This window comes from Zophobas morio, unplaced genomic scaffold, assembly GCF_036711695.1.
Source record: "Zophobas morio isolate AGI-343-1 ecotype UQ-CSIRO unplaced genomic scaffold, CSIRO_AGI_Zmor_V1 ptg000006l, whole genome shotgun sequence".
Lineage (NCBI taxonomy): Eukaryota > Metazoa > Arthropoda > Insecta > Coleoptera > Tenebrionidae > Zophobas > Zophobas morio.
The window spans coordinates 11,900,211-11,915,428 of record NW_026972111.1 but is presented as its reverse complement, the minus strand read 5'-3'; the positions used below and the strand labels follow the sequence as shown (position 1 = coordinate 11,915,428).

At 35.4% G+C, this 15,218-nt stretch overlaps 2 protein-coding genes across 13 annotated transcripts in view; one reads left to right on the top strand and one right to left on the bottom strand.

Moving 5' to 3' along the window:
• LOC135123628 (uncharacterized) overlaps positions 1–15,218 on the bottom strand; it is a 257,338-nt gene that overhangs the window by 165,877 nt on the left and 76,243 nt on the right. The gene's annotated exons all lie outside the window — the stretch shown is intronic.
• The window catches only part of LOC135123626 (bombesin receptor subtype-3-like), a 294,643-nt gene that overhangs the window by 273,196 nt on the left and 6,229 nt on the right, over positions 1–15,218 (top strand). For all 4 annotated transcript variants that reach the window (XM_064048447.1, XM_064048446.1, XM_064048448.1 and 1 more), the window contains one exon: positions 2,813–3,067. In XM_064048447.1, the coding sequence (XP_063904517.1) occupies positions 2,813–3,067 (255 nt within the window). The remainder of the gene's footprint in view (positions 1–2,812; positions 3,068–15,218) is intronic.

Sequence of the window (15,218 nt, the reverse complement as noted above, 5' to 3'; positions counted from 1 at the left end):
TTCACAACGAAAAGCATCATTACAATTGGTATGGCGATGGATAGGCGGAGCTTAAATTTTGCCGTTTTTCTGGACAAGATATTTAAAACGATTAAAATCGATTTTACAATTAAATTCCGCCCCTCGGTCTGACAACGAATGAAAAATTCATCACAATTGAGATTGGGGCGGGTGGGTGGGGCTTATTTTTTGCATTTTTTAAAAACATGTTTTGCATAGGAGTTTCTTGTAGAGAAATAAGCATTTTGCAATAAACTCCGCCCTTTGGCTCACAACGAATAAAAACGTCATCACAATTAAAATGAGGGCGGGTGGGCGGGATTTGTATTTTCCCTTTTTGCTTAGTATATGTACGTACTTTACTTTTCACGACAAGAAACTGAAAACATGGTTAAAAGGGTAAATTTGTAGAAAAGTGTGTGGGATAAAATTTACCATTTTAAACATGTTTTCAGTTTCTTGTTATGGAGAAAAAACAATATATATTAAGAAGAAAATAAAATTAAAAACATAAGCCCCACCCACCCACCCTATTTCAATTGTGGCACTTTTTCTTTGTTCGGCGTTAGTCAAGGAGGGCGAAGCTTAATTGCAAAATCCGTATTTTTCTACAACAATTACCATATGTAAATATATGCATTAAGTAAAAACAAATAAGCCCCACCCATCCGTCTGGATCTCAGTCGTGATGAATTTTCCAATCGTTGTCAGACTGAGGGGCGGAGCGTAATTACAAGTCCATAATTTCGTACTTTAAACGTTTTAAGTTTCTTGTTGCGAAAAGAAGACTACGAGTATTAAGAAAAAAATTGGTCGGAAGTTGTTTCGACAGAACTTTCCTCGCATCTCCACAATTTACAATATGAAATATAACAATTGTTTAGAATTTCAATATTCACAACGTGTTATTCGAACACTTTCGAAAATTAACTAAAGGTTTTTTTTTATACATTCTGATTTCCAGAAGTTATATTCGTCTTCATTTTCTGGAAAGTTTTCACCATTCTTCCAGAATTTACAATATGAAATATGTATAACAATTTTTTAGAATTTTAATGTTCACAACGAATTACAATTGAGATGACGGTGGGTAACCGGAGCTTAAGTTTAGCCTTTTTTCTGGGTATATACGATTTTATATGTAAGTTCCGCCCCTCGGTCTGACAACGAATGAAAAATTCATCACAATTTGAGATTGGGGCGGGTGGGTGGGGCTTATTTTTTGGATTCTTTTTCCTTAACATATATAGGTTCTTTTCAACAACATGTTATTTAAAAACATGTTTCGCATAGTAGTTTCTTGTAGAGAAATAAGCATTTTGCAATAAACTCCGCTTTCGGCTCACAACGAATAAAAACGTTATGACAATTGAAATGAGGGCGGGTGGGCGGGGTTTGTATTTCGCCTTTTTTTTCTTAACACATGTACGTACTTTTCTTTTTACAACAAGAAAAGGCAAAATATCTGTATTCCGTACGTGATTTTTTTACATGTAATGCCTTATATTGATCTTGTACACCACCAAAAATTCTTGTGATATGTTTAACGCTGCGTCTAAAGCTACCTTACAGAAAAGTTTTTAACAAAATTAATTTTAATCACCGATAATTTTGTAAACCTATTCTTTTCCAAGGATAACTCGACTACAACTTTTGTTACTGACCCAATAATACAAAAAAAAATCATTCTTTTAATAGGTAATTATTTAAATAACGAGTTAGATAATAAAGGCTATTAATAGCCAAGATTGTTAATTAGGTAAAGTAAAGTTTATTCGTACCAAAGTATAAAAACGTAACACACCTGTTATAGTTACAATATTTTTTTTTTTGTTGGAAATCTGTAAAAATTAGAAAGTAAAACTTAAATTATGCAACCAAATATACATTTTATGTTATTTCATTTATGTCCCATTTTCTCATTTCAAAGTCCAAAAGTAACAGTTTACAATCATAACAAAACGATAAATATGTTTATATAAAATAACGGAAGAAAAAACTGCTGAAGCATTTTAGAGGCAAACAAAATTTTGTTAAAAAAAAAAGTACACGCTCAGTAAATCAATCCTAACATGAGTATGATCTATTAATCTTTATGAAAATGTATGGTTAATGTAATTGTACAGCTGCTGAAAGTGCAGGGAGGTTTCAATGAATTATTATCAGCAGGTCTATGATATAAGTTTAAATCCATGTTTATACCTCGGTTCTCCTGGAAGTTTGTTACCAAATTTTGTGCTGCAGATCTAATGGAAGTGTAATTTGCCAAAATCAGTCCTATCTTAACAGGTACTAGCCCCGCCCACCCACCCTCTCTTTTCTTAGAGGGCATGTTATTTGCCAAAACCGTTTTTATCTTAGCAGGTACTACCTACTACGTACCAGCCTCAGATAACATTGAAGCAGAAGATCGCCGAAAACAATGCCCAGTATACAAACACGGTTATTCTAGGTTAAAAATGTTACTATTTGCTACTCTCACACACCGTTTATCTTCTACTCATTTCAAAAATATATATAATTGATTGCTTTCTGCTTGCTATGGAAATGCTATTTTTAAATAAATACTTACGTAAGTAAAGTTCGGAGAAGAACTTTTTTTATTTAAAGATTTTTTCTCCAGGAAGCAACACCAAAAGCAATAAGATAAAAATGTAAGGTTAGGTAGAAGGGACGTTTCATACAGCGGTTGTTAAAATCAATTTATAAAGAGTTTTTAGATGTATATTTCAAATATTAGTTTTACAAAATTGTCAGCATATTCTAATTTAGTCTAATCACCTTTAAAACAACGAGTATTTTTTTATTCCAGGTGACGACTGCTAACAACATCCTACTGTTGCACCTAGGAGCGATCGACGTCCTTCTCGGAGTACTATTTTTGATATTCACAGCAGGATTTTCAAAATCGGAATGGCTGACCAACGGCCTTCCGTGTGTTTTCCACGGTTTTTTGTACAACATGTTGCACCCATTAGCACTGTGGACTATCTGCGGCCTCAATTGTGACAGATATTACGCCATTGCCGCTCCCCTTCATTATAGCCACATCGTCAATGCCAAAAAGGTAATTGCTTAAGAAAACATCGCCGGACTAACTCATCAATATGCACGGCAATAATTCAGAGCGGAAGCTCATCACGCAACCTAATTGTCTTGCTCTTATTCAATAATCATGTCGTAGTTGGTACACACCGACCATTTACATAATAGTAAACAAAAATAGACTCGAGTAATGACAAGTAGAATTGCTCGGGAAATCGATGGCGAGGTATTGATCGACTTTTTTCCAGGATTTTCATTATTAATTAAGCAAACATTTCTGGGGCGCTGAGCAAACTGGTTAAACAAAGGTATTTGCCAAAGTTAAATACCATTACTTTATGAATTGTGTCACCGTAAGGAGGTATGCATATGTGGGGTGTAATTAGTGAGGAAAACACACTTACTAGACCTACAAAGGTATTGCAGCTCGCGAAGAGTCGCAAGATAAATAATACGAGTACACATGGGGATGAAGTTTAACACATGAGCCACTAACGAGTGTGGTAAATGTTTTGTCATCCCACAGAAATAGTAGTCGGTAGTGATTAGTGGATGACACAAACTGCAATTTTGCGACTGGAGACATCCCTGAATTGGAACCATTACTTACAACTGTATTGATCACAACTCTTACGTAAGAAATCATACTAGGTACTGAGCTTCGACTAAAATTTTCCAACACGCCTACTCTAACCCAAAGCTTTCCATCTAAAACAGTCTCAGAACAAACAATGATTTTTTTTACTTTTCATTAATTTCAATTGCCTAAGACGTCTAGTATTAATTAATACCTTTCGACATTAGAGAACAAAGAGAACAATTTCCTCCCCAATCAATTTTCCTCGTGACTAGTAGAACACAAAACGCCAGGTATCGACTTTTAAATAAAATGCTTCAAGCGGGTAATTTACCCTAGAAGTATCCACTTTATAAAATGAGTCTACGCTGCTGTTGTTAAGTTCTTCTATTTTCGTAGTTTCTTGTTACACGTCATTACGCATTACAATACTAACCACCTGCTGCTTTCGGTCAAATTGATATGTATAGCAAGGAAGTCGACAAAAGCTATTTCGAATGCCACAGCACGTGCGAATCTGATTTTATCCCTGATTTATTTTCATTATAAACCGCAAATGGTAAATCCATGTTTCTTTTGTTTCATATTTTTCTCGCGTAATTCATTATTCAGATTTAATGAGGTTTTTTTTATAGACAACATAATAGGTTTTCTACCACAATTTAATTTAATTATACATTTAAATATAAACAAAAAAATTATTTTCTTGAAAAAATAATATTGTGCATTGTTAATTTTATTACAAAATTTTAATACATTCCTGTACAGATGTATTCATAAAATAAAAGTCGAGTTAACCATAGTGTATTAAAATACATTTTTAAATTTACGCGCAAAAGACAAAATTTATCAATTTATAATAATGTTACGATAATCGGTGATTGAAATCGACGTGGGTAAAACTCAACAATTTATTTCTTTGTACTTCAAATTTACACGACTAATTACACAGCGATTATGTACAAAATAATTCCGGCGCAACTTGACTGAACTCTCCACATTCGCTGGACTCGACTCGTTGATTGAATAATCTCGTTTCCGAAGGTGCCCTCTACTTAAACCGATATTCCCTTCTAGATGTTTCGCAATCAAGGTTTTTCTGGAATACCCATCTCGATTTCCGTTGCCAGGCTTTTCTTTAGCCTGGCGGCCGTCACCGACGATAACTCACCCATCATCGTCGTACATACTAAAACCTACAGGCGCCGTACCGGGGCGGTGTATAGGTTTCTTTCGTAACAATAATAATAATAATTTTATTCCATCAGGAACACCCAATTACATGAATAAATGAAAAGATTATAGTGTGTGCAACAACTAATTGTGTAACATTACAGTACCTAAATATAACTAATTATAAACACAGATTAAGTACATTTTACCAATACATAGAATTTGAAATTATATACAAACTATAATAATTAAGCATGGTTCAATACTGAAATAAACGTATACAAATTTACGTCACCCAAATCGAGTGACTATATCCCCGAGGGAGATAAATACCATCTTCAAGAAAAACAACTTAAGAAATTTTCTTTGGACAAATTCAATATGGTGACAATGAGTTATGTATATTGGATACCAAATCAAACTGCCGTTTTCTAAAATTAAATTTTTAAGCCTTGTGGGTTCTTAAAATTTTTGCAATTGTGGTATAAAAGCCGTATGTCTTATAGGCTTCAGCAATAACGTTATTAATATGTTCGATAAATCTAAATTTAAAGTCGAATAAAATTCCCAGGATTTCTATAAATGATAATAGGGTTAAAATAGATCATGGAAACGTTCTGCCTTTCAGTTTTGGACTTTACTAAATGCCTAAGGACTCACGATAAAAATCATACGCATCTGTATAATTGGTTGCGTAAGTGCTTCATACCTTTTTAAAAAATAAACTAATTCATTGAACAAATTATTGCGGTTAAACATCACAGTAAATAGAGAAAATGTTCAGCATTTCGTTCAAGGCACATGTTCACGCTCGTTTTCATTTCAAAAATGTTTGGTAACATCCTTTCGTCAATACTTTGGACCCATTGTTCAATTTCATGTTACAACAGGAATTCCTGACTGCTGACGAAACATTGTCAAAGATGTTTGCGGATTCTGCTCAAATCGTCTCAAATCATCAACAACTTCCTCAGATACTGAAGGTCTTGCAGGAGATTTCCCTTTATCGACACTGCCAGTTCGAACAAATCTGCTTATTACAACTCTGTTGTGAGCCTCTAATGATGTTTCTTGAATTATCAAATTACGGTATTTGGCCAGAGATTCTTGCTTACAATCGGTTACAGAATACACACACTCCGCTTACGAATGTCCCATTGCGATAATAAGACATAACAGTGAAAGTGAATCGTTTATAAAAACACGGTACATAGTAGATCTTTTAATAATAGTACTATCAATATTACAGTATTAATGAATCAGCATTTGCTTCCTTGAAAATGTTACTCTTGTTCACTTTAATATGTTAAGTGTGAGACGATCAGACCAAAGAATAGGAATTCAGTATCGTGTTGAAGAATTAAGCAGTAGGATTCCGTGGAACAAATTTTTTGCACTCATGACCTTTTTTGATAGCTTTCGCGCATTCACCAGAGTGCGGGAGGTCGAATTTCCCGCACACGTGCATTTAACTTCCCGTTGCCATGGTAACCTTAAAATACTCGGGTAGTGTCAACATTGTGACGTGTTGACGGCGCTGTCAATGGCGTTGTTTATAAATAACTCACAGTTAATCTCTTCAGTTTAAAGGTTTATTCGTCGCAAAAAATATTGTACACAACACGTTCGTGAGCCTGCTTCCCGCATTCACGCAAATGCGGCACTCCCTTCGGTCGTGCCTCAAACAAGCGTTCATGCGGGAAGCAGGCTATCCCGAACTAGTTGCGTAAATTACTATTACAATACAGCGTAAAACCATCTGCAAACAGTAACTGATGTGAGTAAAAACATCCGGAAATTCGGTGATAAAGAGCAAGAATAGCAAAGGACCAAGATTTGAACCTTGCGGCAGGCCAGATAAGGAAGCAATACTAATCGAAATAAAGTTTTGATATCTAACAAAAAATAGTCTGTTAACAAATAGGATCGGAACAGATGTACCAGAGGTTGAGTAAAGCCGAGCCTATCCAATTTTCCAAGTAAAATTTGATAATGTATTTGCTCAAAAGCCTTTTGCAAATCAGTGAAAATTACGCCACGCGTTCTTTAACATTCGGTAGCGTCACTTACAAATTGAGAGAAGACCGCCAGATTTGTAATAGTTGAGCGTTCTTTATGTCCATTTTTAATATTGGACAAATATAGATACGAGGATAGTCCCAGAAATACCCGACCTGACAGAAGACACAAAAATTTTTGGAAAAGGACTCTTTATTTTTCAAGGTAGTCCTCTTGTAATTCTATACACTTTTACCATCATTGTTCAATGGCTTCGATACCCTGTTTATAGGAAGAATCGTCGAACACCTCAAAATAGCCATTAGCCGCAGATTCCACTTCTTTATTGTTAGCAAATTTTTGACTAGCGAGCCATTTTTTCAAGTTTAGGAAGAGAAAATAATCCAAAGGGGCCAAATCTGGTGAATAGGATGTGTGAGGAAGCAACTGGAATTCGTTGATTTTGGCCACTGCAATAAGGATGTGTGAACAGGTGCATTGTCTTGACACAGCAATATTTTCTTTTTCGACAATTACGGCCGTTTTTAATTGATTTCATCGCTCAAACGCGGCAATAAGTTCGCATAATACTCGCTGTTGATGGTTTTGACTTTTTGGAGACAATCAATAAAAATGAGTCCACGGGTGTCCAAAAAACTGACGCCATTACCTTGCCAGCAGACGGAACTGTTTTCGCTTTCTTTGGCGCTGATTCGCCAGGTCCAGTCCATTATTTTGACTGTTGCTTCGTCTCTGGAGTGAAGTGATGGACCCATGTTATGAATCGACGCAGAATCTCAGCTTTATTGCTGCGAAACATTGCTCAACACCCGATTGAAACACCTTCACGGCGCTGTTTTTGTTCTATAATAAACAAACGCGGCACTCATCTTTCTTACAGCTTTTTCATGCCCAAATTTTCGGTCAATATGAGATGTACACCACTTTTTGAAATGCCCAACATGTCTGCTATTTCGCGTACTTTTAGTGGATGGTCATTTAATACTCTTTTGTGGATTTTCTTTACCATTCCTGGTGTGGTCACATCATTTGGTCGATCACTGCGATGTGCATTTTGGCAGCTCCTACGGCCTTATTAAAACTCTGCCACTCAATATTTTATAGTTGTAAACGAAGGAGCAGACCCCTCTGAAGTAGAATCCAGCTCGGCTTTAATATTGGTTGGACTGAGACCTTTCAAGTGAAACTATTGTATCACATAACGATGACCAATTTTTTTCCATATTTACAACTTCACTGAGATCAGTCGCTATTAACCGCGATAAAATAAGTACTAAATAACGTAGGGCCTTAAAATTTCAAACTTTAGCTTTATAGGGTTGGTATTTTCGATCTAGGTAATTTTTGTCGACAAATTAGCAGCTTCTATACGTCAGGTCGGGTATTTCTGGGACCATCCTCGTATATGATTAATTCCAAACTGGGGGGAATTTTGAGTCTTTAAGAATGAGATTGAAAAGAACACAAAAGTTTTACAATCTTTTAAGATGAAACTAAAGATGTTGTCAACATGTGCAGTATTTAGCTTGTTGTAATTATTTTAAGACGTCCTCCTGAAAGGGGATAATTTGATGAATACTCTATTAAAATACTCGCCAAATGCGTCAACTATGTTGAAGAAAGAAGGCAATTTAGTATTATTAAAGGCCGCCATAAAAGCTGGTATATGTGTGTTACATTTTTTGCTTTGTACAAAGCCCCAAAATTGTTTTGGATTTTTAGAACATGTAAGTTCCTTATTAACCATATACTGCTTATAGGCTTCATCAATTAGTCTTTTACTAGAAGAACGATTTACCTTAAATAGGTCCAGGTATTAAGAAGTTTTATATTTCTTAAAATGTCGAAGCGTGGACTCTTTTTTTCGTAAGCAGTTAATGACGTCTGGCCAAGAGGTGTTTCGTCCAACAGTGATGGGGTGTCAGAGACCCCCTTACGCAACACAAAGCCTCCTCGATTCAAAAAAGCAATCAACTGAGCTCTTAATGAGAGTACGTCTGAATAAGACCAACAGCCCGTGACAACATGGTCAATGTAGGTACCGTTGCATAAAACGGTGGCGACTAAAGGGAAAGAAGAACCTTCGAGGTCCGCTAACTTAAGTAAGTCCCGAAAAGCGAGATACGGAGCAGAGGTAACTCCATATGTAACGGTCTTTAAACAATAGTCCAGAACAGGATCTTGAGGCGAGAAGCACCAGATGATCCGTTGATAGTCACAATGGGTATCCCTGCGGTCAAGACAAAGGGGTAAAACCGAAAGTTCAATAAAATGGTTGCCAGATCCCTCTGTAACTTGGGTCCACTTAGTAACTGGTCATTAATCGAGGTCTAAGGAAGCAGACAAGCGGAGGCATTAAATACTACCCTCAATTTAGTAGTAAGATTTTCAGGTTTTAAAACGCAATGATGTGGAATGTAATAGATTGTGAAGGTAGAGTGTTGAGGCGGGGAAACGGGCTCCATGTGCTTCAAGTCAAGATATTCTTGTATAAAAGCCGAATGTTGCGTGTAAAGTTGAGGGTGTTTTACAAATTTTGCCCCAAAGAGAGAAAACGATTCATAGCGACATCTCGACACTCCGAAAAGTTGGTCAGAAAGTCCCTAAAAGGCAAGGAGACCATGGAGTGACCACCGGGGATGCGATAATGAGTATCATCAAAGATTTTCTCACAAAGTAGATATGGACAGGACCAGGAGTCCCCAAGTCGGAGTCCGCTAGGGACAAGTTCTTGCGAAGACGAGACCAGTTATCAACCGCAACCTTCCTAGTAGATAGGTCTTCACATATTTTAGGAAGAACGAAAGCGTCAATAAGAAACACAGACGATGGTTGCCCTACGGGACGAAGAGTGAAAGTAGCGTAGTCGGAATCGACCACGGTGCGGGTCTGACCTAGACCCTGCACTAAGCTAGTCCCCTTGCGCTTAGGAAGACCTATGCGTTGTAACGTTTTTTGTCTAATAAAGGAATTCAAAACTAGCCCCCGTGGTTAAAGGCACTTCAGATGTGCTTGGAGAAGGCCTCGGTACTTCCATACGCGGTTCGTGTGAAGGAGAACAGGAACCGTAAAATGTAAAAAGCTCTATGATGTCGATGCATGCACTTGGAACAAACACCCGTTAATTTTCAGGCTTTAGAAGTATGGCAATTACTTAAGCAATTGATGCAAAGCTATTTAGGTTTAGCAAATAAGTAACGTTCCCTTGGAGATTTAGTTACAAGTCTGGGAAGTTGTAAATCAAATGACAGGAGCTACAAGCTACACATTTTAAACGGTTTGTAGAATTGGAAAGTAATGTAGTGGCAGTCACCTTTCTTGGTCTTAGACTTAAGAGAAGTATACTTGGCACTTTGTCACTACACCTGCACTCAAGCCACTGCTTTTCTACGAAACTATGAGGTTCTGCATAAGTCAGAACCGTATCGTTCCTTGTACTATGATGAAGTTCAAAGCGCATAATAAGGTCATTGTGTAGTCTTTCCATCAACATAAACTAAAATAGAGTCCGACACATCTGCGGGAACTTTAAAGTTTTTAATGGAGTTTAGATTTTTCGAAAAAGTATCTATTAGCGTACGAAACCCCTCTGGATTGGTCGAATTAATCCCGCTCAAGTTATCAATAGCGTCCCAATGCGCTTTCAAAATTTGCGTATTGTATTTAAAACGTTTATTCAATTCGCTGTAGGCAACAGAATAATTTGATTCAGTCATCGGAATATGTTGAATAAAAGAGAGCTCATGCATGACCTTTGAGCGAGGATCGAAGATAGTTAAATTTCTCAATGGCACTTAATTCCGTAGAATGATTGATAATTGTATCGAACATTTCAATAAATGGAAAAAAAAAACTAGTAAACTCCCCGGAAAACGTCGGAAGGACGATTTTAGGTAACTTAATATGAGGCCGGGCGGGCGGTGGAGGATGCTCTGAGCGAGTAGCCACTTGCTCTTTACAGATTTTGTGATGAATTGCCTTAATATCGGCAAACATTGCGTCAAACCGTTTACGAACGGCGTCTTCGTCCTTGATCAATGATTTTTATAATACGAATATCTTCGAAATCCGTAATTTGCATTAGCAAATTAATGCGTACTTCCTTATCTTCGACGGCGTTTTGTAACACGGTGTGCCACCAACCGATTATTTTCAGTACGTCTACAAAGTTCAAATTTCCTTATTTTCTCTTCGGTAATATTGCGACCGAAACGATTATCCTGGCGCAAACTTACAAGTTAGAATGCAAACAATCGTCACAATTAAAGCAAACTTAGGTTATCCATTATTACTAGCTTAGTTTACCACTAGAGAAGGACCAAAAAAACTATCTAAAACCACGTGTTTGTCTTGAGTATTTAGGAACTGATAAATGCAAAATATTATTCAGTTGTTCATACAACATTGAGCAAGCTTGATCAACATCCTTCAGAGACTCCAGACAGATCCACCAGTCAGTTGAAGCTAACGATTGACGACGAAGGAGAAAGTTGGCTTTTCTAAAATTATGTGAAATATGCCCCGTATTAAAATCAATTGAACGAAGATTTGCTGCCTAATCCTTCAAAGAGCATGTAAAAAGCAGAGTGATAAACATCTTCCTTAAGAAGTGGTCCATGACTCTTACCAGCTGTACAACAGAAATTGGCGAAAGAAGATTTAACATCATACCAAAAAAAACTTTAAAGTTCTGGGCAAATATTTGAGATACCTATAACAAATATTAGAAGTTGTTCCCTTCGTTGGTAAAAATTTTGACTCCAACGATGTCGATGTCAGTACACGTGACAGAATTGCTTTTAGCTCTTAATAATGCTCCTCCATCTCTTGCAACTCCGGTAGAAGCAGGGCAACGATTTTTTTTTTAATACAACGAAGTCAGACGGAAACAGTACACTATCCAGAATATCTTCGGTAAAGCAAGTTTCTATTATTATAAGTGTGAACTGCAAGAACAAACGTTATAATAAGAGTAGAATATACTGGCCTTCGACCTAAATCCACAGACACTTGAAGAAATGTGAGATGTCATTTGTGCTTTTATTATCTTCAGTGGACAGTGATCAACTAAAAGATTAACAGGCTGCTTTTTTCTACTTCCTCAACTTTGTGGCAGAACCATTTGTACAAATCAAATGAAATTAGGTATAGGGGAACAAAAATTGTGCTCTAATTAGTCGTCAAAAAAAATTTTTTTTGCTTCATTTGTTTTCGAGATGCAAGACGAACTTGATTTTTTTAAATGCCACTACTATTAAGTAATGCATTTTCGAACAGAGCTTTTTTTTCTGAAATCATTGATATAACACAATCGTACTTTCTTTGTGACCGAAAAGGCAAAATAAATTATTTTAATTAAGAATAAATAGAAAAAAAAGGTAACATAGTTACCTTTGAAATTAATTTACCTAAGGTGTTCTTGCAAAAATGGTGCATCTAAGTGAAACTGGGCGCATAGAATTTTTAATCATAATCGGTTACGGTAACAAAAGACGAAGTCTAGACTTAGAGATTTGTTTCCCAATTACCAAAATCCGAACTATTTGGTTTCAACAAGACGTTGTTCCACCCCATTTTGGACATCAAGTGCGACAGTACTTAAACGAAACTTTTCCTGGCAGATGGATAGGCCAAAGGAGTACCATTGAGTGGCCTGCCAGGTCAACTGATTTGACACCGCTTGACTTTTTATGGGGCTATTGGACCAATTTCCATTCAAGACTTTTACAGGACCGCGTACGTAACGACATTGCTAACATTCGTCTAGAAATTAACTGACTACAAAATTTTATTCAGCGTCTTTTTTACTGCCAGGAAGTAAATGGAGAGCATTTTGAGCATCTTTTGTTAATTTATTTCCCCATTTCAATCAAAAAGAAAGTATAATTGTGCTATATCAATGAATTCAGAAAAAAAAGGTCTATTCAAAAATGCATTAATTATATGGTAGTGTCATTTAAAAAAATCAAGTTGGTTTTGCATCTCGAAAACAAATGAAGCAAAAAAAACTTCTTGTACCCCTACACCTAATTTCATTTGATTTATACAATTGGTTTTCAAGATATTTAACCGCTTCCATACATTCTAGTGACTCTGTATATCTAAAACAAGCATCACAAAAGTTAAGCCGTATTAAAAAAGCGCATGTAAATACTTCTTTGATCACTAAAAAAATTCGTAGGTTGAAAGATATGACAAGCCATTTATTCATGTTCTCCTCTGAAATGTAATTATTATGATTATGTTAAATTTAAAGAGTGATCTCTATCAATAAACATTTTTAAAATGTCACGCAAATTCAGAAAGCTCAATATCGACGCTAACCCTTTCTGATATTTTTATGTACAAAAGTAAACGACGTAACTTCGACACATTGGGCAACAAAAAACACTGTAATATTTTAAGTATAGCATAAACAATTTTTTGCTGCTTTTAAAATGAAAACCGAGTAATTGGCATCTAGCGACAAAAATAAAACTACTCAAACGAAGCATAATGGCGCCACCTATTGATGGCTAACGAGTTACTACAAATAGCAATAAGACTTTAAGTAGGTAAACAAAATCGGTAAGTTTTTTAAGATATCTTCTGTAAACAACATTATTTATTAAAGCTGTTGATGGCCCAAGAGTTTTCGAATAATATTTAACTTCTAATTTCATTTAAATGAAGTTGTCGAATAAACATCAACAAAAATAATAAGTTTTAATAACATGGGTGACACATTGTTGTAAATTATAGATATACTTTCATTTTTGTTGCAGAGAACTATAGGTTCTCACGAAAACGCGTATTTTTCTGTTCTTATAGATTTCAAAAATATAATAATAATGAAATTATTTAAATTCACTTTTAAAACATATTCCGGACTAGAAAACATCTCACAAACTCTGTCTCTTTTGAAAAACTTCACACAATTAGACCCTGTGCAGCTTTAGCTTGCACTGAAATCAATACATGCAAAGACATAAATACTAACACCAATCATATCTACTCCGCTCCACATTGAGGGAAACAGGATCAAATTATAAAATTAATAACATTAGACAACAACTTAAGGGATACAAACCAACACATCTCAGAAAAATTTGTAACACTCAGTTTGTTAACAATGAAAAAATATTCTCTCGAAATTTAACCAATACACGCTAAACTCAATTAACCGGTGGACTTCCGAGTTCACAGGATTTAACAACTTCCTGATCGAAACTCTGGTCTCAAGAATTTGAATTTAATTAATCTGCTAAATGGCTTCCTCACATCTCCAATAAACTATCCACAGTTAAAATGATAATAATCAATTGTATACACACTCATTTACTAAAAATTTGAACAGTTCATTCTTAACCCATCCACACTCCCTACATTTTTATGTCAACACTGTTTTAATGCGTCACCAACAACGAAGAACAAAAAGGATGTATTAAAGGATCCTTTTGTTGCAAATAGCAATTAATCACAAATTCCATTATCTGTGAACAAGCTACCAAAGAAAACAGAAACATATATACTGCTTTTATTGATTATAAGAAAGCTAATGATTCAGTTCCGTATTCCTGGCTAGACAAAATTCTGGAATTACACAAAGTTGATCCTAAAATATATGCTCTTCTCAAATGTTTAATGGAATTGTGAAAAACAACCTTTCAAATAACCTTAAATGATCAAACAATTCAATCAGAAAATAGAAGTAGAGATGAATAATGGAAAGGAGGAAATTACTAAAATAAGAAGAATAGGAGACAAGAGAAGAAGTGCAGTATAAGACCACTTCTTGTCAATAAAAAAGCTGGAATAACAGAATAAAAAATGTTCAAGCAGCATAAAAGCTCAAGGGAACGAAAAATTTTAGTCAAAGATCACCAATGGGACATGAGCAGAGAGGGAAAGTGAAGTTAAAGATAGACAGAAGTATATCCTATTATGGTGATAAAGTGTCAAAAAACTACACTAAACATATGATGAAAGAGTATAATGAACTAAAAGAGAGGAGAGCAAAAAGGGAATAGCGAGAGAAGGTAGGGGAATAGTGAATGAAAGGAACAGGCGAGGAGGATAATTTAGGTTCATTTATTATTGTATGGTTGGAAATTAACGATTATGTTTTATCCACAATTATATATTGTGTATAATATTTATAATATTTTTATTATTATTATTATTATTATTATTAATATATTATATTATTATATATATATTTTAGTGTGGTTAATGCCCAAGGGGTACAAATAAACGTGGTAGAATAGCAGACGAATTTGTATGCCGCAATTCTAGGATCTCGAATATTATTTTATTACTCTATTCCATGCATATTAATTCTAGTACCCGTAATGATAGAAATCTTGCCTGAATACCGGCCATTTTTATATGATATGATACCACCATATTCTCCATTAAATAATAT